The 23850-nt window shown below is 54.3% G+C and overlaps 1 protein-coding gene across 2 annotated transcripts; it reads right to left on the bottom strand.

Annotated features, from left to right (window-relative positions):
- Positions 1 to 643: 643 nt before the first annotated feature.
- GGA1 (golgi associated, gamma adaptin ear containing, ARF binding protein 1) lies at positions 644 to 18463 on the bottom strand. Of its 2 annotated transcripts, XR_010561313.1 has the most exons (18): positions 18289 to 18463; positions 15091 to 15175; positions 13189 to 13264; positions 12363 to 12461; positions 11426 to 11549; positions 10741 to 10841; positions 8754 to 8834; positions 8043 to 8180; positions 7788 to 7869; positions 7189 to 7296; positions 6687 to 6842; positions 5520 to 5575; positions 4675 to 4847; positions 4262 to 4551; positions 3886 to 4055; positions 3021 to 3131; positions 2387 to 2791; positions 644 to 797 (listed from the first exon to the last, which is right to left on the bottom strand). XR_010561313.1 is itself a non-coding variant. In XM_065402107.1 (17 exons), the coding sequence occupies exons 1-17, from the start codon at positions 18317 to 18319 to the stop codon at positions 2681 to 2683; spliced, it is 1992 nt and encodes a 663-aa protein (XP_065258179.1). In that variant the 5' UTR covers positions 18320 to 18463; the 3' UTR covers positions 644 to 2680. The 2 variants fall into 2 exon arrangements, 1 of the variants encoding a protein (XP_065258179.1); XM_065402107.1 differs by having other exon boundaries at positions 644 to 2791.
- Positions 18464 to 23850: the final 5387 nt, after the last annotated feature.

Raw genomic sequence — 23850 nt, forward strand, 5'->3', positions numbered from 1 at the left:
TGGGAGGGAGCTCTTCCTGACATCAGCCTTGCACAGAAAAAGGAATTGAGAAACCAGGGAGGGGCATTCCAGCCCCAAACAGGAGCAGGTGCTGCTCCCAGTCCAGTGAGCCAAGACCATGAAATCCAGAACAGCTCCAACTAGCCAGCAAGCGGATTCGCTGCTCTCGTTTGCACTGGCACTTGGTTCCCGCAGGGCAGTGAACGAAGTCCAGGGAGGCTCCTGAGTTTCATGGCGAGGCTAACTGAGCTAGGGTGAGCGTCAAGGCCAGGTTTGGGTGTGAACGCAGGTTTGGCTGTCGTAGACAGAGCTCAAAGCGGGTGGAGGGCACTATCCAGCCCCTGCCTCCCCCGTTACTGGGGATCCATGCTGTATTTGTCTAGGCTGCAGTGTGCTGACATGGGCAGAGGGAATGGGGACACTTCCAGCACAGCATTCTCCCCAGGTCCGGCTGCACTGAGCAGAATCCCCACATCAGGGATGGAAGTGTCTCCCCGGCACCAACAGGGGGCACTCACCTTAGCTGGGAGGGTGTAGGGACACTGACAGTGCAGGGGGCGGAGTTCCCATGGCTTACAGGTGTGGGGCTTGCTGGTGACAGCAGGGGGCGCTCTGCCCAAGTCTGACTCAGGAAACACAGACATCAGGAAAGAACACTCTTTATTTCCCATAAATACAGCAGATTTCGCGCCGGGCGGTTTTTAAAATCCTTTTCCATGTACAGAATTTGCACTGAAAATATATACAAGTCTGTTCGAGAACCAACAAGATCTGCAAAGAAAATCCATACAAAAACCCTGAAAGAGACCAGAAAAGAAAATAAGACGCAGCAGAGCCCCACCTCACAGAGGCCTTCCCTCCAATCCATCCTCCCACTCCATGCTCTACCCCCCCAGAGCAATTCTGATTCCCCCAAGACAGGAGCATAGCCCCACTGGTTGGCTCCGACACTTGGATCGAGCCCTCACTCATGGGCAAGGTCCCTATGCCGGCACCCTCTCTCCAAGGCATCTCCAGGGAGAGGTTTTGCCTATGACATGCAGGTCAGTTGCAAATAGACAGAGCCCTCTTAGCACAGAGCCTGAAACCTGCCTGGGGGTGGGCAGGGGAAGAGGGGTTAGTGCAGCCTGCAAGCTGATCAGCAAGATGAGGGTGTAGTGGGGAAGGACGTAGCTTGCAGCTCAACTATTAATCCATCCGTTTCCCTCTGTACCAGCATCATGGTCCAGCAGATACCAGTTTTGCGTCACAGTGATTGAACTGCTGGAATCCCAGATGCACGGAGAAAGACCTGCCCCTTATGTCAGTCAGACGGAGCATCAGGGGTTTCCCATCTCCCTCCAAAGAGCCCTCTGGAATCTGGGCTCCCTCATCACTAACCTGCACTGAGTCAGCTCCTCCCGGAACAGTGCTGAGAAATGCCCCCTTCCCTTTCCCCCGTACCAACATGTGGGGCTCTACCAGCAGGGTCCCCCTTTGAAGTCCTCAGGCAGCTGCCTGCACTCTCCCGGGTGGTGAGCGGGGTAGGTGGGGGGGAATCCCCTGCTGGCCCATCCTCACAAGAGGAAGGGAATAAACCCCCCAAACCAAGGAGTTCAAACGGCGCGATGGAAGGGCTTTTAGCTGCTTCTCACCCCAGGCTCCTGCAACAGGTGGGGAGGGGAGGGGAGCCTGCGGGTCGGAACAGCCTCATTCAAGTCCAGGGGTGGAGACATGCTTAATACCTGCTCCTCTTCCTCACCGCTGCCCAAGGCCATCCTGCTTTCTTGCTAGTCCTTCTCGCATACGGCATGTTGCCCCCGCCCTCACCATGACCCTGACTGCTTGCTGCAATGGGACATGGTCTGACGGGGCATGGCCAGTTCCAGAACCCCCTCCCCCTGCTTGAGTCAGCGGCTGGGAGCCAGGATGCAGCCTGGGTGCCATGGAACTGAAGACCTCCCTGCTGGCATTTCACAGCCTCCGTGTCACAGAGCAGCCAGCCTCCCCAGCACTGCTCTGCCCCTGGGCGAGAGCCAAGGACTCTGGGAAATCTGCCCCCAGCAGGGACGGATGCCTGCTCTGCGGTGAAGGGAGGTCAGAGCCCCTCGCCCAGCCCGTTCAGCCTTGCTCCACACGGTATCTCGGGGTGATCCCACTGTGGGTAGGGAATCATGACGGGGTGAGAAGAGACGATTTGGGGCCTGGCTGCAAAGGGGGAGCCCCCAAAGAGTTACCCCCAGAGGTCCCAGAGCAGAGTTTGCTAGGAGTAGGGACTGGATGGGGAGTCTGAAGCAGATCGGGGGTCAGGAGCAACAAAGGCCCTACATCAGAAGAGGAAGGAGGATCCCCGGATTCTGCCCCCAGGCCAGGGTTTGTTAGTGTTGCTCTCAGCTGATCACTATACCTACTGCTGAAGGGGAAGCAGGGTTAGAAGAGGAGCAGGAGGGGAGGCTGGATTACAAGAGCAGGGAAGACGGTCAGAGCAGCTTCTTGCTCCATCCCGGTCCCCCACCCTGTACTGAGCCGACACCCTCCTTCTCTTGGCTCTGCTCTCATCCACAAGCCTTCACACACACACTGCCGCTGCCCCCTGGCCCACAGTGGCTAGTTCCAGAGTCCACGCGCCGGCCCCAGGGGACTCCAGTCCTGCAGGCATGCGGAGTCCTTGGGATTCGGGAAAAGCACCCTAGCCATGGCCCTAGAGGCTGCCCCAGGACTCTGGAGGGGGGAACTGGTCCACGTCCCCCATTTCATTGTAGGTTTGCTCCCCCATGGTGAAGGTCAGCTTGTATCGTAGTCTCACTTTCTCCTGGGAAGAGAAGGGAAACGTGGTCAGGAGGTGGGGCTGGGGAATGTGGTCTGAGAGACCCACACACAGGAAGGCGGAAGGGGCTCGGGAGAGCTGGCATGAGCATGGGAATGAGAGAGGGAGCTGCAGGTCAGGGAGAGAGGTGCCAGCCCCATCCCGGAGCAGCGCTACCCGGCACAGGGAGACGCTCGCCCCAGGGGGCTCTGTGCAGCAGGCGAGGTGCCCTTACCTTCTGCGGGTTGGCGAGCAGCAGGACTTGGGTGATGGCAGTCGGGTGGACGATGGGGTTAAACGCCGGGAGCTCTGTCCCCGAGGGCGGCTGTAACTTGACCTTCATCACCTGTGGTGAGAGGCCGGGGGCGTCACCGTCCGATACCCCCAGAGGAGGGTGATAGGGCCCGGCTGTCTAAACCCGAGCGTAGACTGTGCCCCATGAGGGAAGGCACCCCCACGCCAGCCACCCCAGTCAGAAACTCCCCAGAGGGCGCTCAGTCATTCCCAGCCCTAGCTCTCCCACAGCCCTCCCTGCCCGCTGATCTCCAAGCGCTTCCCAGGGGACAGTGACACATCGTCACCCTGCTTTACGGAGAGATGCTGAGGGGAAGTGACTTGCCAAGGTCACCCAGCAGGTCAGTGGCAGAGCTGGGATTAGAGCCTGGATCTCCTAGCCCTCTTCACTGGATCATGCTCGGCCCCTGGACCAGAGATTTCCATCCATTGGGCGCGGAGAAACACAGCTATTAGCAGTGGGGTGGGGAGAAGAGAAGGAATGAACTCAGCCCCCAGCTTGGAGCCCTCCCCACCCCAAATCTGCCTTCACTGCAGCGTGCATAAATAGACGGAGGATCTGGGGTTTGTGCCCACCCACCCTGGAGCAGCCAAGCCCTGAGATCACTTGGTTGGTGACCTGTCCAGCCTCCTTTCTGAGAGATACAGGCTGATTCACTGACCACGAGCAGCATGTGGACCATTCCCATTGCTGTGGGAGGGGCGGGGAGAAGCAGAAACACAGCCTTTGCAAGCTCCCGAGATTGGGTCAGGAGCAGTAAGAACCTCCCCCATCCCACCCCCCAAGAGGATCCAGCCTTCGCTACCTTGGGGACGGCAGACTGAAAGACGATGTTGCGGATGGGCAGCGGGGCTGTGCTGAGCATGGAGATCACCACCACCAGCACGTCAGGCCGCTCGGGCAGAGAGTCTCGGGCGAAGTGGAAGAGGACCCGGAAGCCATGCTGGTCGTAGACCGTCACCGGCAGGATGCTGCCTGCAGGGAGGGGAGGCCAGAGAACAGCGTCAGTAGGAGCAGAGAGATGGGCACTGGCTGGAGCCTATCATGCTACACAGACATGGGATTGATGGAAACCCCCAGACGGGACAACCAATCCCCTGGGCCCTCTCCTACACCCAGTCAGGTGAGGATTCCTTATAACCCGGCTGCCCCCAGCCAGCGGTCTCTTCCCCCTCACTCACTCGGTTTGATGGACTCCAGAGGCACTGTGATGTTCGCCAGCGAGATCTCCTGGGGGGACGTGGGAGCGGGGAGCCCCAGAGGGGGCAGCATAGCTCCGGCTGGCGTGGGAGTGGTTCTCGGAAGCGTGGCAGGGGCAGGCTGCTCCAAAGGAGGCGGTAGGGGGGCCGCAGGGCTCGAGGAGATGTTCCGGAGCAGGGTGGGGGTGCTGCTGGTGGCAGTCACTGAGGTGCCAGAGCTTGTCTTGTTCTGGAGGTCCCGTAACGTGAGCCGGGGGGCCGGCTGCTTCTCCCTGGGGGTGGAAGAGATAAGGGAACAGGCCATTGGAACAAGCGCATGATGCTTGGAAGAGGGCAAAGGAAAGTCCGGCTGATCCCGTCCGTTCCTCACCCCTGATCCTGGCCCTGGCTCTTACCATCGGACTTGCTGCGACTCTGGAGGCAGGGACTGTTGTAACAGAGTCTTCCCCAGCAGATCCAGGTCATCCAGGCCACTGGTGACAGGGGAAGGGCCCGGGGCGGGTGTTCCTGCCTCTGCTTTAAGTGCTGGAGCAGCTGGGATGGAGGGCAGGCTGGGCTCATTGCTATCCTGCAATGACAGCCAGAGGGCACTACAGCAAGGGACACGCCTGGCTCAACAGCCAGCCTGTGCCTGGGGTTTGTACAACACTGCTCCCCAGCACTCTGTGGGTCTCTGCTCCCTGCAGAGGTCCTCTGCCCCACACACCGCCGTCCCCGACACACACCCCGCCATCCCCCTTTTGCCCCCCACACCGCCGTCCCCGACACACGCCACCATCCCCCTTTTGCCCCACACACCGCCGTCCCCGTCACACGCCACCATCCCCCTTTTGCCCCCCACACCGCCGTCCCCGTCACACATGCCGTCATCCCCCTTTTGCCCCACACACCGCCGTCCCCGTCACACATGCCGCCATCCCCCTTTTGCCCCACACACCGCCGTCCCCATCACACATGCCGCACTCCCCTCTGCCCCACACACCCCCATCCCCCTTTTGCCCCCCACATGGCCGTCCCTGTCACACACGCCGCCATCCCCCTTTTGTCCCCACACAGTGCCGTCCCCGTCACACACACTCCTGCTGTCCCCATCACACATGCAGCACCACCCCCTCTATCCCACGCGCTGCCCCACCATTCCCAGTGCGTATACACCACCGCCCCATGTAACCATGATGCCTCATCTTCAGTCTCTTCCTCCCTCTCACAAACTACTGCCCCTCTGCTCTAAGACCGTTACCTGGAAACTGTTCCAGCCACTGCTGTCCCCAGCCTGGGGGGTTGGGTCATTCAGCCCTGTGAGAAGAAAAGAGTCGACATGAGCAAAGAGCCCTGCGGGTAACTGAAGCGGGGGCTGACAGCCTGAGAGGTGGGCAGCTGCTAAACGGAGCTAGGTGGGGTGGAGAAGACATGCAGGGATGGCGGGCCGGGAAGAAAGCAAAGTGCCCCTAGTTTCCACCCCATCAGGTCTGGTCACTCCCCACTCTCCATCAGCTTCTTTCTCTGGTTCCAGGCTACTCAGTTGCCCTTCAGCACAGAGGGGACAGGCAGGGACCCAAGAGAGTCAATGGCACAAGCTGGCCCCACAAAAGGAGAGCGCTAACGTCACTTAGCAATCCTACCCCCGAGGCAGACAGAGGACAATCACTAAAGGGAACATCTTCCAAAGCCCCTAAGTGATTTAGGAGCCTATGTCCCATAGCAGCCTCCTTGGGAGCTGCATTCCCTGGGATCTACTCTGCATCGGCAGCCCGCAGCGTCTGTTGGCAACATATCTGTACAAGGCAGCTCCCCGGGGCAACGTCAGCAGCCCCAGCGACGGAGTGGGGGGCCCCAGGGCGGAGATCCCCACCCCTCTGGGCTCATAACCATTAGCTCCTGTGCTATGTTGTGTCTGCGCACTAGAGGTTTATTGCACTCTAGGAAACGAGAGCGGCTTGCGAAGGGCCCAGGTGCTCGCAAGGCACGAAGACTCAGAGGCGAACGGGGGTTTCCCATGGGGCAGTACGGAGCAGTAACCTCTCGGCCTGCCAGGACGTGTCTACACTCCCAGCCTGGGTAGACAGACTGGCGCTAGTGGGGCCGAGCTCGGGCGCTAACAGTAGCGGTGTGGATGTTGCCGCTCAGGCTCTCACACCCACGTGATCCCTGGGTCTCAGCTCGGGGCACCAGCCTGAGTCTTCGCCGGAGCCGCAACGTCCCCACTGCTATTTTCAGCATGATAGTTTGAGCCCCGCTAGCGCCAGTCTGACTGTCCTGCCCAGGTGGGGTGGCTCACTGCCAGCTGCAGTGCAGACATACCCCCGTCAAGACACCATCAGCCTCTCCCACCAGCAGCTATCCCCCCTCAAGGCGCCGCTCGCCTGCAAACCACGCAGTAACAGCTGAGCGTTTTCTCCCTCCTCACCGAGAGACATGAGCTCGTCATCCAGCAGGGAGACGGCACTGGCTGGGTCAGGCACAGGGAGCATGGAGCCACCCGACAGGGTGGGTAAGGCTGGGTAGGAGGGGCCCGGCGCTGGCATGTCCAGTCCCGACAGGTCCAGGAGTGCTGAGGTGCTGCCTGTAGGGAAGACACAGAGGCTTTGATCACTGAGCAGCTGTAAAGAGAGAATCCCTCCCCTAATCTTCTCACTCTGCTGGGAGCTGGCTCGGTCACCAATCCACCTTCTTACCCCCACGCCCCTCTCTGCTCCCCCTTCTGGCTTCAGCCTCACCCACAGTCTCTGATCTCCCCCTCCCAAAGCACCTCCGGCATGTCGTCTGGCTCATCAAGTGTCTTCCTCATCTCAGCCTCCCAGTTACCCTGCTCCAGGCCCCAATCGCACCCTTCCACCTCCCCACCTGACTGCCACCTCCCCTGGCTGGATCTCCCCCTTAACTCCCCTCCTCCCTTGAGGGCTCCTCACCTCGGAGGGGGCCAGCCACAGTCTCTCCATTGATCTCCTCTCCTCTCACGAGCTGCTTGTACAGGTTGATCACCTGGGTCAGGTTGTCATTAGCCTGCAGGATTTCCGCTGCAATAGAAGGGGCAGGGGATTCGAAGGCAGAAGAGGAGGTGGGGTGTCAAGTGGCAGCCTGGCCATGTGCCCTGTGCAGGCCCTGGCGTTCCCTGTCCCTCTATAGATTGGGGCAGAGGAGAGCCAGGGAACTGACTCTTTGCTTTGGCAAAGACATCTTTGTTATCGCAGCCCCGTGCCCCAGAGCAATCGCCCATTGCCCGGGTTCTCCTCCAATCTGCCACACCCCCCTCCACCATTGCACTTTCAATGGCATGTTCCTAAGGGGTGAACATAGGTTCCCCCGATTCACTGTCTGGCAACGCACGACGCACAGCTGGGCTTTCCCCAGCACCCGCTTGCAGCTCAGCCCCCCTCATCCCAGGGGGATGGCACAGCGGGCAGGGTGGGGACGGGGTGCAGAGCAATGCAACGTCGGACACAGCTGAAGGGGAGGCAGAGGGGTTAGCGAGGGGGGCTGTGCTGCGCTGGCGGGCGGCTCAGCTTACCTAGCGCCTCGTCGTTGTCCTCGGTGTCGCTGGCGAGCCGGAAGAGCATGGGCCTCATGCGCTCGCAGCGCTGGTACAGCTCCTGGGGGAGAGAAAGGGGGCGGAGGTGGGCGGCGGGGAAGCGCTCAGGAGGGGACGGGGAAAGGGAGATGGCAGGAGCTGCAGAGTAAAAACCCACTTCACCCTAGGGCCTCTCTACCTCACCCTGGTGTGTGAGACAGAGGGAAGTGACTCTGGGGCAGTCCCCGCCCTCACCTTCATGAGGTCCTCACTGCTCTCCGTCGTCTCCCCCTTGCTGTAGCTGGTTACCATCTCCGTCAGCAGCTTCACGTTGTTGTTCACCTCCTCAATGGCGTTCGTACGCTTGGAGATCTTCTCCATTCGCTTCTGGTCCTGGAGCGGGAGGAGCAGATGGGTGAGGGGGGTCTGATGTCCTCCCTCCCCACAAGTTGGGACTGGGACGGCTACGACAGCGGGCACAGAGCGGCTTCCCCCTTCGAATGACATCTGGAGAGAGCAGGGCAGGGAGGGGCTTCTCCTGGAATGGTTGCAGCTTGGGTGGAGAGATTCAGTTTACACTGGTGACCATCCAGCACCCACTGCATGGCACAGGGGCTGGGATTGCACCAGCAGAGGGCGCCACAGCAGGGTATGTGCTCCAAGAACGCCCTCTGTGCCCATGTCCCATGTCCCCCTCCACCTCCACCTGACTGGGGAGAGCAGAATTTACTTCCAAATCCCAGGGATCTCTCTCCTCACCCCCCTATTGGCCCCTCCCGTGATGTCATGGGAAGTGGGCTCCCTTGCTTGCCAGGTCAATACGAGGATGCAAGCACACTGGCCATATGCTCCACCCCATCCCAGGACCTCTCTGCATCTTGTGCCAGGCTTCTCCTCCCTGGGGGGTGGCAGTGGATAAATCCTCAGCGCCCCTTCCCTGGTGACAGCCTGTATGAGGAAATTCACCTCCTGAACCATTTCCTTGATGAGCTTGTTGGCAGCCCGGAGGTCCTCAGAATGGGAGCTTTTCAGCAGGCGAGCCAGCATCTGCAAGAGAGACAGGGAAGCACGTGGACTGGGGCAGAGGAGGCAATTCCAAGCCTGGGTCGCTGGCAGCAGGGGTCACTCTAAAGCAGATGGTTCCCAGGCAGACTGTTCTGTTAACACAGAACTAAGGCTGGGGCATCGCTGGTAAACGGAACATCCCCGCCCTCAGCACAGGGAAGACCCTGAACGTTTGAGAGGACAGTTAAAGGGCCACAAATGACCTCAAAGGCGAGCGGCAAAGGGAAACATAACTGGGCGTGTGCCTTTGTTTGTGTGCTTCTTTCTGATACATACTAAAGAACCTCAAAGGTCCCCCAACACTCCACACAAACACGTTTTTTCCCGGCTTGTTTTATTACATTAGAAATTCCGGCCTTGTCTGACGGTATGGGGAGCTGGAGAACGACTTCCCTGGCACAGAGGAAGTGAAACCTGATTGGGAGGAGGGATAGCTCAGTGGTTTGAGCATTGGCCTGCTAAACCCAGGGTTGTGAGTTCAATCCTTGAGGGGGCCACTTAGGGCTCTGGAGCAAAATCAGTACTTGGTCCTGCTAGTGAAGGCAGGGGCTGGACTCGATGACCTTTCAAGGTCCCTTCCAGATCTAGGAGACAGGATATCTCCATAAATTTAAACAGAGAAAAGCGACACCTGACAGAAGGGATTTTCCCTGAGGCCCAGTCTACACACAGTTTTTGGTCCTAGTACAGCTGTGTTGGCTGGGGGAGTGACTTTTCCCTACTACCAGGAATGGCAGCACAATCCCCTAGAGTGGTTGCATTTATACCATGATAAAGGCGCTTACACCGGCCTACCTTATTCCCCATTCCCTACGAGAACAGCTATACAGGTCAGCACACATCACAGTTACGCTGGTAGAACTAGGTCCACGCTGGAGGGTGGGGTTCAGCTTTAATTCTACCAGTATCGTCAAAGTGCCACAACTCGTGTGTTTAGCCATGCCCCAGACTCGTTAATGCGTTGCCTTCGTTAGTGCCAATGAATAACTCCCTGGGAGTAAAGCTCTCTCTGTTAGCTTCAGACCCAGTGCCCTTCCTATAGGGACTCTGAAAGCTCCTCGCACACCCATCCACTCACCCTCACAGCCACACCCACCCTTTGGAGTCATCACCAAAGAGTTGTTTCAACAAGGGGTGAGACTGTCAGGAAAAGGGGAAGGCCACTTTTCCAGAAGCTTCTCTACAAACACTTTGTCCGATCAACACTGGACCCTCCCGCCAAGTCTCATGTGCAGGGCGCTGCACAGTGAAGAGCTGGGATCCCGACCTGGCTGCCACTGGAAACAGCTGGACAGCCTTGACTATGGAGTTGCTGCCAGAGACGCCTCATTCCAGCTTTCCCCATTTTAAGAGCATCAGCACTGCCAGAGCGGTGGCTTATCCGTCTGGTATCCCAGCTGTGAGGGAGGCCGATGCTGGATGGTTCAAGGAAGGGTTAACCAATTGGGCCATACGTGTCCTGGGGGGAGGGAGAGGAAGAGTGCCTGCGCTCTGAGCTGCAATCAGTTTATGCCACGTGGCAAGAGGAGCCATCGCCTCGGTAATATTATGGCAGCTGCTATTCATTCAAACGAGTGTCAATGCTAGGTCATACTAGTCCCCATGCTATCGCCCTAATCAGTATCCAGCAGCATCTAGTTCAATAGGTCAAAGAGCAAGTCTCTCTCTTTCTAAGGGCCTGCTTCAGAGCCCACTGAAATCGGTGGGAATCTCTCTAGTGGTTTGCTTTGGATCACGCCCTAAGCATGTCCCCTTCCTGAGCACAGCACACAGCAGGCGAACGAGCTCCAGGTCTTGTTGCTGCGCCAGCCAGCCCCACGGACGGAGATGAGTGAGCACAGACGCAGGAAGGCCTGGCCTTCTGCTCCTCCTCCCACAGAGCCCTCACCTTGGACTTCTCCTCGTCATCAAAGATGATGTTCTTGGGCCGGGGGGGAGGCAGGGGCAAGGGAGCCTCGTCCGGCAGCTTCGGGTCGCACTTCACGATTCCTGCGGGGGAGAGGAGCAGAGACATCACCGGGCCCAGCCCTCATCTCACTGGGGCGGTGCTGGGGTTACCAGAGGGCTCTTCTGCTAACCCCGCTCCAGGAAGCCCTGATCTAGGCCTCACACAATGGACATCTTCTTTCCCTCTGGCTGGTCCAATTCAGCTCTGCGTCAGGGTTGGGGGGCATGCTCCACCCACCCCCTGCTCCAGCCGTGCATCGTCTGCAGCATCTCCAAGTCCCCACTAGCAGGAAATCATCCCAGTCATTCCATGCATCACATGTCCTGGTCTGCCATAACCGTATTATTCCTATGGCACCACCTCTTATGAAGCCACATCTTGGGGTTGGTGAGGAAGACAGATGTCACATCCCCCTTCACCCCACACAGAGGTCAGACCACCAGTGACTCTCCCCATCTTTCTTGGATTGCTAAAGTTCCCATTTGCTCCCTCCAGCCTCGTATGGGCTGCACAGTTCAAGTTGCTAGACCAGGCCCGAGCACAGAGAAGGCCAGAATCCAGCCTGGACCCAGCTTCTGCCACAGCAGAGGAAGGCCCTTCCCCAAAGGAGATACCTGGCTCTCACCTTGTTTCTTCAGCATCTGATAGGCCTCTGTGATCTTCACTTCCTGAGGGAGCCCCAGCGTCCAGCTGTACATCAGCTCCAGGATTTTCAACTTCACCTTCTCAGGAGTCCGGCTGCCTAGATACTGAGGGGAGAGATGGGCAGAGCTGATCCACACACGGCCAACTTCTCAGGGAGAAGTGAGATGGCTCCCAACGGACAATGGAAGGGAAGGAGGAAGTGAGTAACGGCCCTTGCAACATGCCCCTTACTGTGGTTGGCCTCCAGCATAGGGGGGCTGGGAGGGTGGGTGAGGCCCTGAGGGCCAGAGTTTACATGAGATCCCAGGCAGTACCAGCCAGTGTGGGGCAGCCCTCAGACCAGGGCCGGCTCCAGGGTTTTTGCCGCCCCAAGTGGCAAAAAAAAAAAAAAAAAAAAAAAAAGCCGCGATCGCGATCTGCGGTGGCTATTCGGCGGGAGGTCCTTCGCTCCAAGTTGGAGTGAGGGACCGTCCGCTGAATTGCCGCCGAATAGCTGGACGTGCCGCCCCTCTCCAGAGTGGCCGCCCCAAGCACCTGCTTGGCAAGCTGGTGCCTGGAGCCGGCCCTGCCTCAGACACAGTGAGATGAAGGGCCAGTTTAAGTCCCATTTGCCCGGCAGGGGGAAGGTGCATATGGGGAGATTCCTCTGTAGAGAGGAGTTTATAGTGGCCAACAAGAAGCTGCCTTGCTATGTCCCAATGGAACACAGAGGGAGGCAAACCGAGTCCTCCTCCCCCAGTACATTCACTCCCAGCAATGGCCTCCTTTGGGAGCACACAGAGAGCAGGTAACGTAGATCTGCACAGGTTGGGGAGGGGGGTGGGGAAATCCCTACCCCAGCTCCACCTCTCTCTATGTCCCTCACTGGCTGCTCCCAGCCTGATGCCCCGCCCTGCCAACGGGGCGCTGGCACCCACCTTGGGCGACACCACCTTGATGAGCTCGTTGAGGAAGCGGAACTTGCCCACCTCGTCGTGGAAGCGCTTGCCGCAGTTCTTCATGCAGGTCTCTAGCACCTGAGAGAGCAGAGGCTGAGTCAGGGTCAGCAGGCGGAGGAGCTGGCTCCCCTTGGCAGGACTGACCCCGCAGCACGAGGGAAAGGGAGAGCAGGCCCCACATCCTGGCTCGTGGGGTCAGGGTCACTGGGGAGGGACCCCTGGGTGCCTCTGTTGCAGCCAGGCTGGTTCCCCCCTTCTATTCCATATCACAGGTGCCAGCCTTCTGACTAAGGGGAACAACCTGTCCCCACAAAGGGTGGGTGCAGAGGCAGAAGTGGTTGCCTGAAACACACAGCAGACCACAGGGAGGGAGAAACAGCTGGTGGGAATGTCCTCTGGGTTCCCTCCCCCACCCCAGAGACAGGCAGTGAATCCCCGTGCTCACGTTAGTGTGTGTGTGGGGGGGGGGGGGGGGGGAGGAGAATCCATCAGAGACACAGAAAACACAGGAGCTCACAGCAGAGGCATTCACAGCACTAGCTCGGACTAGATTATGAGGGGCCTGATCCAAGGCCCATTCAAGCCACTCCCACTGATCCCCTCCGGGGTAAGATCCCCCACTTCACTCAGATGGAACAACCTTCAGCCCATGGGCAGCGCTCTACCAGCCCTTCCCGACAGCCTGAGTGCACCAGGGCTTTAGCTGAGCAATACGGGAGAGTCCCCACAGCCCAAAGAGCAAAACAGGACACTCCCCGCCCTGGCCTTTAATCTGTCTAACCCGTCTGGAGAGCCTCTCCCTTACCGTTAAGGCCTGGATGGCTTCCCATTCCTGCGGAGACTGGATCTTGTGAGCTAAAAGTCGGGTGGCAAGCGGGGGACTGGAAGGGGAAAAAGCACAGTGGTTGTAGGGAGACAGTGTGACCTAAAGGATACAGCACTGGACCGGGACTCAGGAGATTGGGTTAATTTCCTGGTTGTGCCACTGGACTGCTAGGTGACCTTGGGGGAAGTCACTTCCTCAGTCTGTGCCTCAGTTTCCCCATCTGTAAAATGGGGACAATAATACTGATTTCCATCGTAAAGCACTTTGAGATCTATTGATGAAATACCTCTATACAAGGGCTAGGTATTATTGAGAAATGGACCGGCATCTCTCCAGGGGACACAGCTCTTGCTCATACCACTGGGTATGCACAAAGTCCTTAAGGGGCCCCTCAATGTGCTTGGGGCAAAGGGGCTAGTTTCAATAGCACACGGCAACTTCATTAATTAACTGATGGGACCTTAGAGCATCTCCAATCCCAAAGGATCTCAAAGTCCTGTACAAATCTCTGTAGGAATCCTTCACTGCCCCACTAATGCAGCTGCCTCTGGGGTGGAATGCACAAGCAAAGCTACACAGCAAAGTCATAAGGGGGGGGGGGGGGGAAGAGAAGAGTGATCTCCCAGTGTGAAACTTTAAAGGCTCTTTCAGGTTGGCAGAATGTAACTATCCTTGTAGGAATTTGGCCAGGACTCCTGTTCTCGCAAAAAGAGCCATGGGTCAGAAGCAACCAGGACCTCAGTTTTACATCTCCTTGAGTAGCAACATCCTCCCTCTCCTCCCCCAAACACCACGTGAGGGCAGCGGAAGCGCTTGAAAGACATACTGAAAGTACACCTTAAAAAGGGAGGCATCAACCCAACAAACTGGGAGGACTCGGCGCAGAAAAGAACACAGCGGCGCCACACCATACTCCAAGCCACAGCTCACTTTGAGGAGAACAGACGTACTCATGAGACGGAGAAGTGACAAAGGAGGAAAGAACAACTATGTCTCCTCCAAAATTACACCCGTCACTTCTGTGGGAAAATCTGCAGGGCACCACTTGGGCTCCAGAGCCACCTAAAAACCCACCAATGAACCCCCTTGGCATTGAAGGATCACCGAAGAGGAGCAGGGCACAGTACTGCATCAGAGAGAAGAAAGAATGCCACCCACTGGGCTTTTATGCCATTTCCTGAAGCAGAAGGACTTTTCCCTGAGAGGTTCTCCTCGATCCAAGCACAGACTCAGAATGACCCTGCTTAGCTTACAAGTTTGTGCATTTGGAATCCAGGTGTGTAACCTGGAGCTGTTAGAGCAGTGCTTCTCAACCAGGGGTACGTAGAAATCTTTCAGGGGTACATCAACTCATCTAGATATTTGTCTAGTTTTACAACAGGCTACACAGAGAGCTAGGGCCTTTCCTAGGGCGGTACGGGGCCTGGGGCGGAAGTGACGAATCTGTCACTTCCGGGACCGACCACTCCGGCCAATTGCACCGGACCGCGGAGCCCCCCAAAGCGGTTGCCCTGATTCGCCATACCCAAGGGATGGCTCTGTAGAGAGCACTAGCAAAGTCAGTACAAACTAAAATTTCATACAGACAATGACTTGTTTATACTGCTCTATCTACTATACACTGAAATGTAAGTACAACATTTATATTCCAATTGATTTATTTTATAATTACATGGTAAACATGAGAAAGTGAGCAATTTTTCAGTAATAGTGGCTGTGACACTTTTGTATTTTTATGTCTGATTCTGTAAGCAAGTAGTTTTTAAGTGAGGTGTAACTTGTGGGTACCCAAGACAAATCAGACTCCTGAAAGGGGTACAGTGGTCTGGAAAGGTTGAGAGCCACTGTATTAGAGGGAGGAAGGAGAAGGAGTGTACTCACCCTTCTAGCTCCTTATTCAGCTGCTCACAGAAAGCATTGATGCTGTCCCAGTCCAGATCCTTGTTGAGAGGATTCGTAGCCCTGTCTGGATGTGAGAGAGAAGAAAAAAGAGTATCCTGTCAGAAAGAGAATCTCCCACCCAGCGAGGATCAGCTACACAGATTGTAAGGGTGGGGTGTAATACCAACACCACCCACTAACTCGGGAGTCTGGCCTTTCACAAGCTGCATTAACAGAGGTTCACACTGGGGGGAGAGCAGACCCTCCACATGCCTCCCCCGAAGGAGTCAAAACTGGAACTGAGATGGAAGTTAGTGAAATACCATGGCAGGAAGTTTGCAAACATTACCTGCAGGTGAAGTCGGGCAGGGGATCAGAGCCACCCCACAGAGAATCACTGAAATGTAGGGCTAGAAGGAACCTTGAGAAGTCATCAACTTCAGCCCCCTGCACTGAGGCAGGCCCAAGTAAACCTAGACCATCCCTGACAGGTGTTTGTGCAGCCTGTGCTTAAACCTCCAATAGTGGGGATTTCACAACCACCCTTGGAGGCCTGTTCCAGAGCTTAATTACCTTTCCAGTTAGAAAGTTTTTCCTAATATCTAACCTAAATCTCCCTGGCTGCAGATTAGCCCCATTACTTCATGTCCTACCTTCAGTGGACATGGAGAACAATTGGTCACCATCCGCTTTATAACATCCCTTAATATATTGGAAGACTATTATCAGGTCCTCCCTCAGTCTTCTTTTCTCAAGTATAAACATGCCCAGTTTTTTTAACCTTTCCTCACAGGTCAGGTTTTCAGAACCTTTTATAATTTTTGTTGCTGTCCTCCGGGGGCTATCCAATTGGTCTACATCCTTCCTAAAGTATGGCACCCAAAATTGGACACAGTACTCCAGCTGAGGCCTCACCTGTGCAGAGTACAGCAGTACAATTACCTCCTGTGTCTAAGGGCTTGTCTACACTTACTGATGTGTGGCGATCGATGCATCAGCGGTCAATTTAGCGGGTCTAGTGAACAAGAAGCGCAAGGGGAGTCGACGGGAGAGTGTCTCCCATCGACATCGTGTAGCGTGGACCCCGTGGTAAGTAGATCTAAATACGTCAACTGCAGCTACGTTATTCATGTAACTTAGATCGATCTCCCCCTGGTAGCGTAGACAAGGCCTTACATACGACACTCCTATTCATACACCCCAAATGACATTAGCTCTTTTCACAACTGCATCACATTGTTGACTCATATTCAATTTGTGATCCACTAAAGCCCCCCAGATCCTCTTCAGTAGTGCTACCACCTAGTCAGTTTCTCCCTATTTTGTAGTTGTGCATTTGATTTTTCCTTCCTGAGGTACTTTGCATTTGTCTTTATGGTATTTCATCTTGTTGATTTCAGACCAATTCTCTACTTTGCCAAGGTCCTTTTGAATTCTAATCTTGTCCTGCAACGTGCTTGGAACCCCTCCCAGTTTGGCGTAATCCACAAATGTTATAAGCATACTGTCCACTCCATTATCCTTCATTAATGACTTGTCAGGAGAGCATAAATGAATGATGGGACTGGAGCTGGATCAGAGTGTGGGTGGCAGGTGGATCTGTATTGTGGCAGTACTGAGGCCCCAACCAGACATCAAGGCCCCACTGCACTAGGCACTGCACACACATATGAAAGGAGAGTCCCTGCCCCAAAGAGTTTATAATCTAAAATGTATGATTGAGAGACGACAGGTGCACACAACAAAGAGACGGGGGAGCACAAGTTAACATCAACAGGATAACAAACTGTGTATCTGAAGGTGCAGTGGCTTGAGAACAAGCCTAAAAGAGAGAGACACTGACACCCCACAGATCAGAGTTGGGGGTGGAACTGGTCACGGCAGGGGTGGGTGCATTTGGGGGGTGGGGGCCAGGCGGTGAGGTGGGCTCTCTGGTCTGGCAGGGGTGATCCCCAGGTGTGGATGGCCCAGCTGATCTGGAACGTGCTGTGGAAGCGATCAGGGAGGGGAGGGGGTTGATTCGGATCACACTGGCGCTGACGAGGGAGTGATGAGGGGACTTGATCCGCATCACCCCCCTCACCATCCCTCCGTCAGCGCCACAGTGAGATCCGGAACACACTGTGGCGCTGACGGGAGGACGAGGGGGGTAGATTCGGATCACACTGTGGCGCTGACGGATGGTGAGGGGGGGTTGATCCGGATCACACTGTGGCGCTGACGGATGGTGAGGGGGGTTGATCCGGAACACACTGTGGCGCTGACGGGAGGACGAGGGGGGTAGATTCGGATCACACTGGCGCTGACGGATGGTGAGGGGGGTTGATCCGGAACACACTGTGGCGCTGACGGGAGGACGAGGGGGGTAGATTCGGATCACACTGTGGCGCTGACGGATGGTGAGGGGGGGTTGATCCGGATCACACTGTGGCGCTGACGGATGGTGAGGGGGGGTTGATCCGGATCACACTGTGGCGCTGACGGATGGTGAGGGGGGTTGATCCGGATCACACTGTGGCGCTGACGGATGGTGAGGGGGGTTGATCCGGATCACACTGTGGCGCTGACGGATGGTGAGGGGGGTTGATCCGGATCATACTGTGGCGCTGACGGATGGGGGAGGGGTTTGATCCGGATCACACTGTAGCGCTGACGGATGGTGAGGGGGGTTGATCCGGATCATACTGTGGCGCTGACGGATGGGGGGGGGGTTGATCCGGATCACACTGTAGCGCTGACGGATGGTGAGGGGGGGTTGATCCGGAACACACTGTGGCGCTGACGGGAGGACGAGGGGGGTTGATTCGGATCACACTGTGGCGCTGACGGATGGTGAGGGGGGGTTGATCCGGATCACACTGTGGCGCTGACGGAAGGACGAGGGGGGTTGATTCGGATCACACTGTGGCGCTGACGGATGGTGAGGGGGGTTGATCCGGATCATACTGTGGCGCTGACGGATGGGGGGGGGGTTTGATCCGGATCACACTGTGGCGCTGACGGATGGTGAGGGGGGTTGATCCGGATCATACTGTGGCGCTGACGGATGGGGGAGGGGTTTGATCCGGATCACACTGTAGCGCTGACGGATGGTGAGGGGGGGTTGATCCGGATCACACTGTGGCGCTGACGGGAGGACGTGGGGGGTTGATCCGGGTGTCCGCGCGGAGGGCCCCGTTGCCCCCCAGCCTCACTCACTGATCCACGACTCCAGCGCGTCCGGCTCCATGGCGGCTCGTGCGGCCCCCGCCGCCCCTTGGCTTAAAAGGGCAACGTCCCTTCCGCCCTCCCGGCCCGGCGGCGCGGAGCCATCGAGATCGGGGAGAACCGTCTAGAGGGCCGCTACGGAGACCATGGAGCTCCGCACGTCCGCGTAGAGCGTCTCGGGAATCACAAAGCAGCTCAGCCTTCCGCTAGAGCGCCACCGCCTGAACAATAGAGTTGCCACCTCCCCTAGCGCGTCAGCGCCGAAAACCATAGAGTTCAGGACGGGTCAAGTCCGCCGCGGCACGGGCCAACAGAAGAGACGAAGCGGAAGAACTATCTAGAAGCCGTTGCGTATGTGCCATAGAGATCATGTAGCAGCGCTAGAGCGTCGGGAACAGGGCAGCGCCATAGAGCCAACTTCCGGGAGGGCCTTTGTCCCGGTGGGTGGCTGGCTGCCTGTGATTGGGGCAGGAAGGGCATTTCCGGTGGCGAGAAACTGGAGAGGAAGGGGAATTTCCGCCTCGGGGCGCGTGTCCTTTAAAAGGGCGTTTGGGGGGTAGGGGCTGGTGCTGTAGCGCCGTGGGTGCCCTTGGTACCATCCGCCCAACCTCGTCGGGGAATGGACCCTCCCTCCTTCTCCTCCCGCCCCCTCCCTGCGCTGTCTGGGCCAGGCGTGGGGGTGGCGGCTCTTGGGGAATTCTGAGCTGGTGAAAGGCAACTCCCCCCCCCCCCCCGCGGGAAGAGCCAGTCTGCGGAACTACCCGCCGCAAGGCGGATCCGAGTCAAGCGCTGGGGTTGGCCAGAGCCAACACTGAAACAACGGGGTGATAGGGCTGCACGTTCTTGTGCTTTGGGGTCTAGCTGGACTGTGGCTGTTGGGGGGTAGGGGCCCCATCCCTGCCTGCAGGGAAGGGCCTCGCATCTTTACCAGGATGTTCCTGCTCGCCTTATAAATATCCTCCCCCTCCTTGACTCGTATGATGTTCTTGGATCTCCGTGATGCCATGTGGCAGTGAGTTCCACAAGCTATGGTTGTACTTAAAAAAAAAAAAAAAAAAAAAAAAAAAAAAAAAAGATAATCAGTATTTGCCTTTTCCATTTGAATGTCCCATGTTTTAATTTCAGTGAGTGGCCCCTTGTTCTTGTGTTATAAAACAGGGATGATACCTTTGCTATGCCATTCATTATTTGATATACTTCTGTCATGTCTCCTTTCTAAGGAGAACATCCTGAAGCTTTTCATTCTCTGTATATGGAATTTGTCCAGGCCTTTGATCATTCTCATTGCTCTTCCCTGAAACCCTTCTAGTTTTGCATTATCCTTTGTGAGATAAGGTGACCAGCACTGCAGGCACTAGTCAAGGTGAGATTGACTTATATAAAGGCATCATAATGGATTTTTGGTAATACTTTCCATCCCATTCCTTATTAACCCTGTTAGCTGTTTTTGACCACAGTTATGCATTAGGCAGAAGTTTTCACTGAGTTGTCTGTGATAATGCCCAGTCTCTTTCTTGGGTTGATAAGTGAATTTAGAACCCTGTGAGGTATATTTCCCCTGCAATGTGTGCCTTTTAACACCAGAGTTTGTTTGCTCGTTCATCTAGCTTGGTTAGGTGTCTCTGGTCCTGAGTAACTGAAATAACGTTGTCATCTGCCAGTGTTGCTACCTCACTACTCACCCCCTTTCTAGACCATCAATAAATATATTAAACAATAAAGAACCTAGTACAGAATCTTGAGGTGCCCCCATGGCTAACCTTCTGCCATGATGAAAACTGATCATTTAATCCTAATCCTTGCTTTCTGGCTCTTAGCCAGTTTTTTAACCAGGACTATATTTTACCCCTTACATCATGACTGCTTTGCTTCTTTAGTGGCCTCTTGCTGAAATCTAAATAAATTGACAACTGGTTCTCCTTTTTTCACTGCTTCATTAAGAATTCTGGTAGACATTTTAGAGACAAGGTATTGGTGTGGTTTGACATCATGTTTGATCCTGTAGGGCAATTCCAACATTTGTTTTCAATATCTCTGGTTGCCGGTGGGTAGGGTGACCAGATGTCCCGATTTTATAGGGACAGTCCTGATTTTTGGGTCTTTTTTTTTTATATAGGCTCCTATTACTCCCTGTCCCGATTTTTCGCACTTGCTGTCTGGTCACCCTACCAGTGGGCCAATCTTTTCACTGATGTGGGCCGCAGGCGTAGTTGTGTGGCACTTCCACAGGCAACATAGAGAAGCAAAATGGCATCCTCCATGTGGCTTGACCTCACACTTAAGGTGCGAGGTCATGCTTTGCAGAGGATGCCATTTTGGTTTACAAAATGGTGTCCTCCATACAGCATAATCATGCAGTACAGTGTGTGTGTGAGGTCATGCTGCATGGAGGATCCCATCCTGTAGAGCAAAATCGTGTGGGGCTGGACAGAATCATCCCATGGGCTGGATTTGGACCATAGGCTGCCAGTTGAACCACTCATAGCTAATGCACCCCCTCCTCTCTCTTGGGCTCAATAACATTCTGTGTTACTTATTGCACAGATCTGAAATGATGCAGGTGCAACTTTAGCATTTCCTTCGTCTGATTTATTTAAAGTACACGCTCCAGCAGCAATGCCAGCTTGACCACACTGAGCCTGTATATTAAGATATTAAAGTTCACACCATCGGCAGGGCTGTAAAATGACATCTACTGTAATGTATGTGCAAGGGGCTGAGTCACAGATGCTGCTGGAACCTTAAAGGGATACTAACCTGAAATCTAATCAATTTAAAATGAGTCAGCAGTAATTTTAGCTACTAAACTTGCCTGAGTTCCCCTGGAAACTGGCTTTCTGAGGACATTTTCCTATCTCAGTGTTTTTCTTCTGTTGCTGTGGAGACACAAGTAAGTTAAATCCACAACTGATTGAATATAGAGAGGGAAAACTGAAACTGACTGCCCACAAAGTGCTGCCAAATATGTAAAAGAAGCAGACTGAGGGAGAAATTCTTTTCTCCTCCCCTTTACCCTTAACAAAAATTATTTGTAACAATATTAAGTATGAGATTTTCAGACAGTTTTTTAAGTGGATAGTTTCCCTTTCCCTTTGAATTTTGTGAGGTCTTCAATCTTACTGCAGTTCTCTTGCATTTAATTTACTGTAAAGAGTAAGAGCTCGTTATAGGAAATGAAGGTTTAAAAATATAAAAACCAGAATGTGAGCTGCTTCCCGTCCTGCCTTACTTTAAAGTGGCCGGATACATCATTAAACAGCATTCCTTTCTCTTTTAATTTGGAATGTACTTTTCCTCCTTATTTGAACAGCTGCTGGAAAATATCCTGGAAAAAAATCAAATTCATTGTGTCCTTTTTCTCCTTACTGCTTCAATAATCCAGTCTGGCTCTAATTATGACACTTAGTAAGCCCTGGTTGTATTTTCTGTGCTCTAGTGGTCTTGGAGGGAACATTATGTGTTCTCTACACAGTTCCTTTTAAAAAAAAATGTAATGCTGGTGAAAGGTGCCAACTTGACAACTTTGGAAACTAAAGACCTCTGCTTATTTGTAGAACGGATACTGCACAGTATGGGCTGGGGCACTCCAAGCATCATCTCTGCCCACCAGCATGTCTTGACTTGAAGGACCAGCTGTAGCACTAAGAAGAATCCAGTAATCCTACAGGGTCCATTCGGTCATAAAAGTCCAATCCCGCAGGCTCACACGGAACTCATGTGTATGGGATTACAGATGGGTAGAGTTATTCACGTGTAAGTGCCTGCAGAATTGGGCCCATGGGTGTAAAAAAGGGAAATGACCTATTAGGTCACATCTAGTGTGTCTCACCCCACTGTCCAATGTGTGTTCTCTCACATTCTGTCAGGCTGATCTTAAATGCCTCTAGCCATGAAAGAGACTAATCTGCCTTATTGCTGGGAAATAGTTCTTGGTGTTCAACCTTCATATTTCTTTTCTTACTTTTATCCCATTACTCCATTGTACCATGTCTGGCCATTTCCCTTTCTCCCTTATTATGCCCTTCTCAGATACGTGACAGCTGCCATATCCTCCCCCAACTGGGTTCCAGTACATTATACATTAGCTAGTGTAATCTTTCCTTATGACAGGTTTCAGAGTAGCAGCCATGTTAGTCTGATGCAAGGCACTGCATTTAGCTGTATGGAGTGGAAATCCATCAACTTCATGAAAAAACTCGTACAGATACAGACAGACATCATCTTCCTTTCCAAATGCAAACACATGGACATCTTTCCTTATGAGTCAGTCTTTTTGGCCCCTTATGCCTCTTGTTGCATTTCTGAGAATCTTTAACATCTTCATGGTACCCAGAGTGGAACCTGGTATTCTAGGTACAGTCACACTGGAGCTTTATAGAAAGGGTGTATCCTTTCCCCGCTCCATGAGGTGATGCTTCTGTGTATGCAGCTCAAATTTACTGACACTCTTGGTGTGGGCACCACATCAGTTCAAGCCCATATCTAATAAGCTGTTGATCGGCTCTAGCTTTAGCATTTTGGCATTACTGCTTTTCTCAAGTATCTCCCATTAAATACCAGTTTAGATTGTCTCCCTTCCCCACACCAGATATTGTCAGTTGCATTGTCCTGATTGGATCACTGAACTTCAGCTCCTATTTCTTGTCATTCTGAGTCCCGTTGTGTTCTTTTTCTGTCCTCCCTAGGGTTTGCAGCTCCTCCCAATTTAGTAGCATGTGCAAATTGAATTATAACACTGTCTGGGCCTTCTTCTGGATCACCAGTGAAGATGCTGGATGAACCCAGACACAGCACCTATACGTATGGCCTCCTACTGAACACCTTCTGTTCCTTCCCGCAAACCTAACACAGGGCCTTTCCTCTGTACCCCTTTTGAATCCATTCCACGTCACACTGATGCTATCCCCATCAATGTGCTTCAGTAAAATGAAGAGAGCTTTGGTTTGCAGCTGGGAGCTCATTTGTGCTGTGCTTACAGTGGTGGTTTATGTCATGTGGGACATTGTCCTCTGGGATGAAAACCTGACTTGACTCTACACAGGTAGTTAGGAGGACGGCCATGCCTCTCAGCCAACACTCTCCTGGACCAGATTTGAACTGATGATGAGCTGAAAAGCTCCATATTATTACTAACTCCAACCTAGAAAACATTCCCTCTTACATACTAATATTATCAAGTATAACCATTGGCTTGCGGTTGCTAGCTGAGGATGTCACCACACGCAAACTGGAGCACTTCATTGTTTGTGCACTACTAGTAACAGAGAATATACTTCAGAGTTAGGACTGAGAGAGGGAGGCGTGCGCACACGTTTGAGCAGCTCTGATGCTTTCCATCCAGCAGAGGGCAGTGGTGGGAAGGCAGGAGAAAGGCTATTGAATATTCGTCAGTTTCGAAAGATCTATGAAGCTGTGCACTTGAATCACAGACGCACAGAATTACATGCACAGTAATCAGAAAGAAAGAATGTTTGCATCTGGGATTGCCTCAGCTGACTCCAAAGATCATGTGGAAGAAAGTTCTAGCAGCCAGGGCTCAGCTGTGGTTCTCTG

This window comes from Emys orbicularis, chromosome 1, assembly GCF_028017835.1.
Source record: "Emys orbicularis isolate rEmyOrb1 chromosome 1, rEmyOrb1.hap1, whole genome shotgun sequence".
Taxonomy (NCBI): domain Eukaryota; kingdom Metazoa; phylum Chordata; order Testudines; family Emydidae; genus Emys; species Emys orbicularis.

Excerpts from the sequence above, each read along its gene's own strand:
- GGA1 (XM_065402107.1), bottom strand. The coding sequence starts at position 18,319 with ATGGAGCCGGACGCGCTGGAGTCGTGGATCA. Across the intron at positions 8,181-8,753 it reads TCAAGGAAATGGTTCAGGAG|GACCAGAAGCGAATGGAGAA; the intron begins GTGAATTTCCTC and ends CTCCCGCTCCAG. Across the intron at positions 3,132-3,885 it reads TTCAGTCTGCCGTCCCCAAG|GTGATGAAGGTCAAGTTACA; the intron begins GTAGCGAAGGCT and ends CTCTCACCACAG.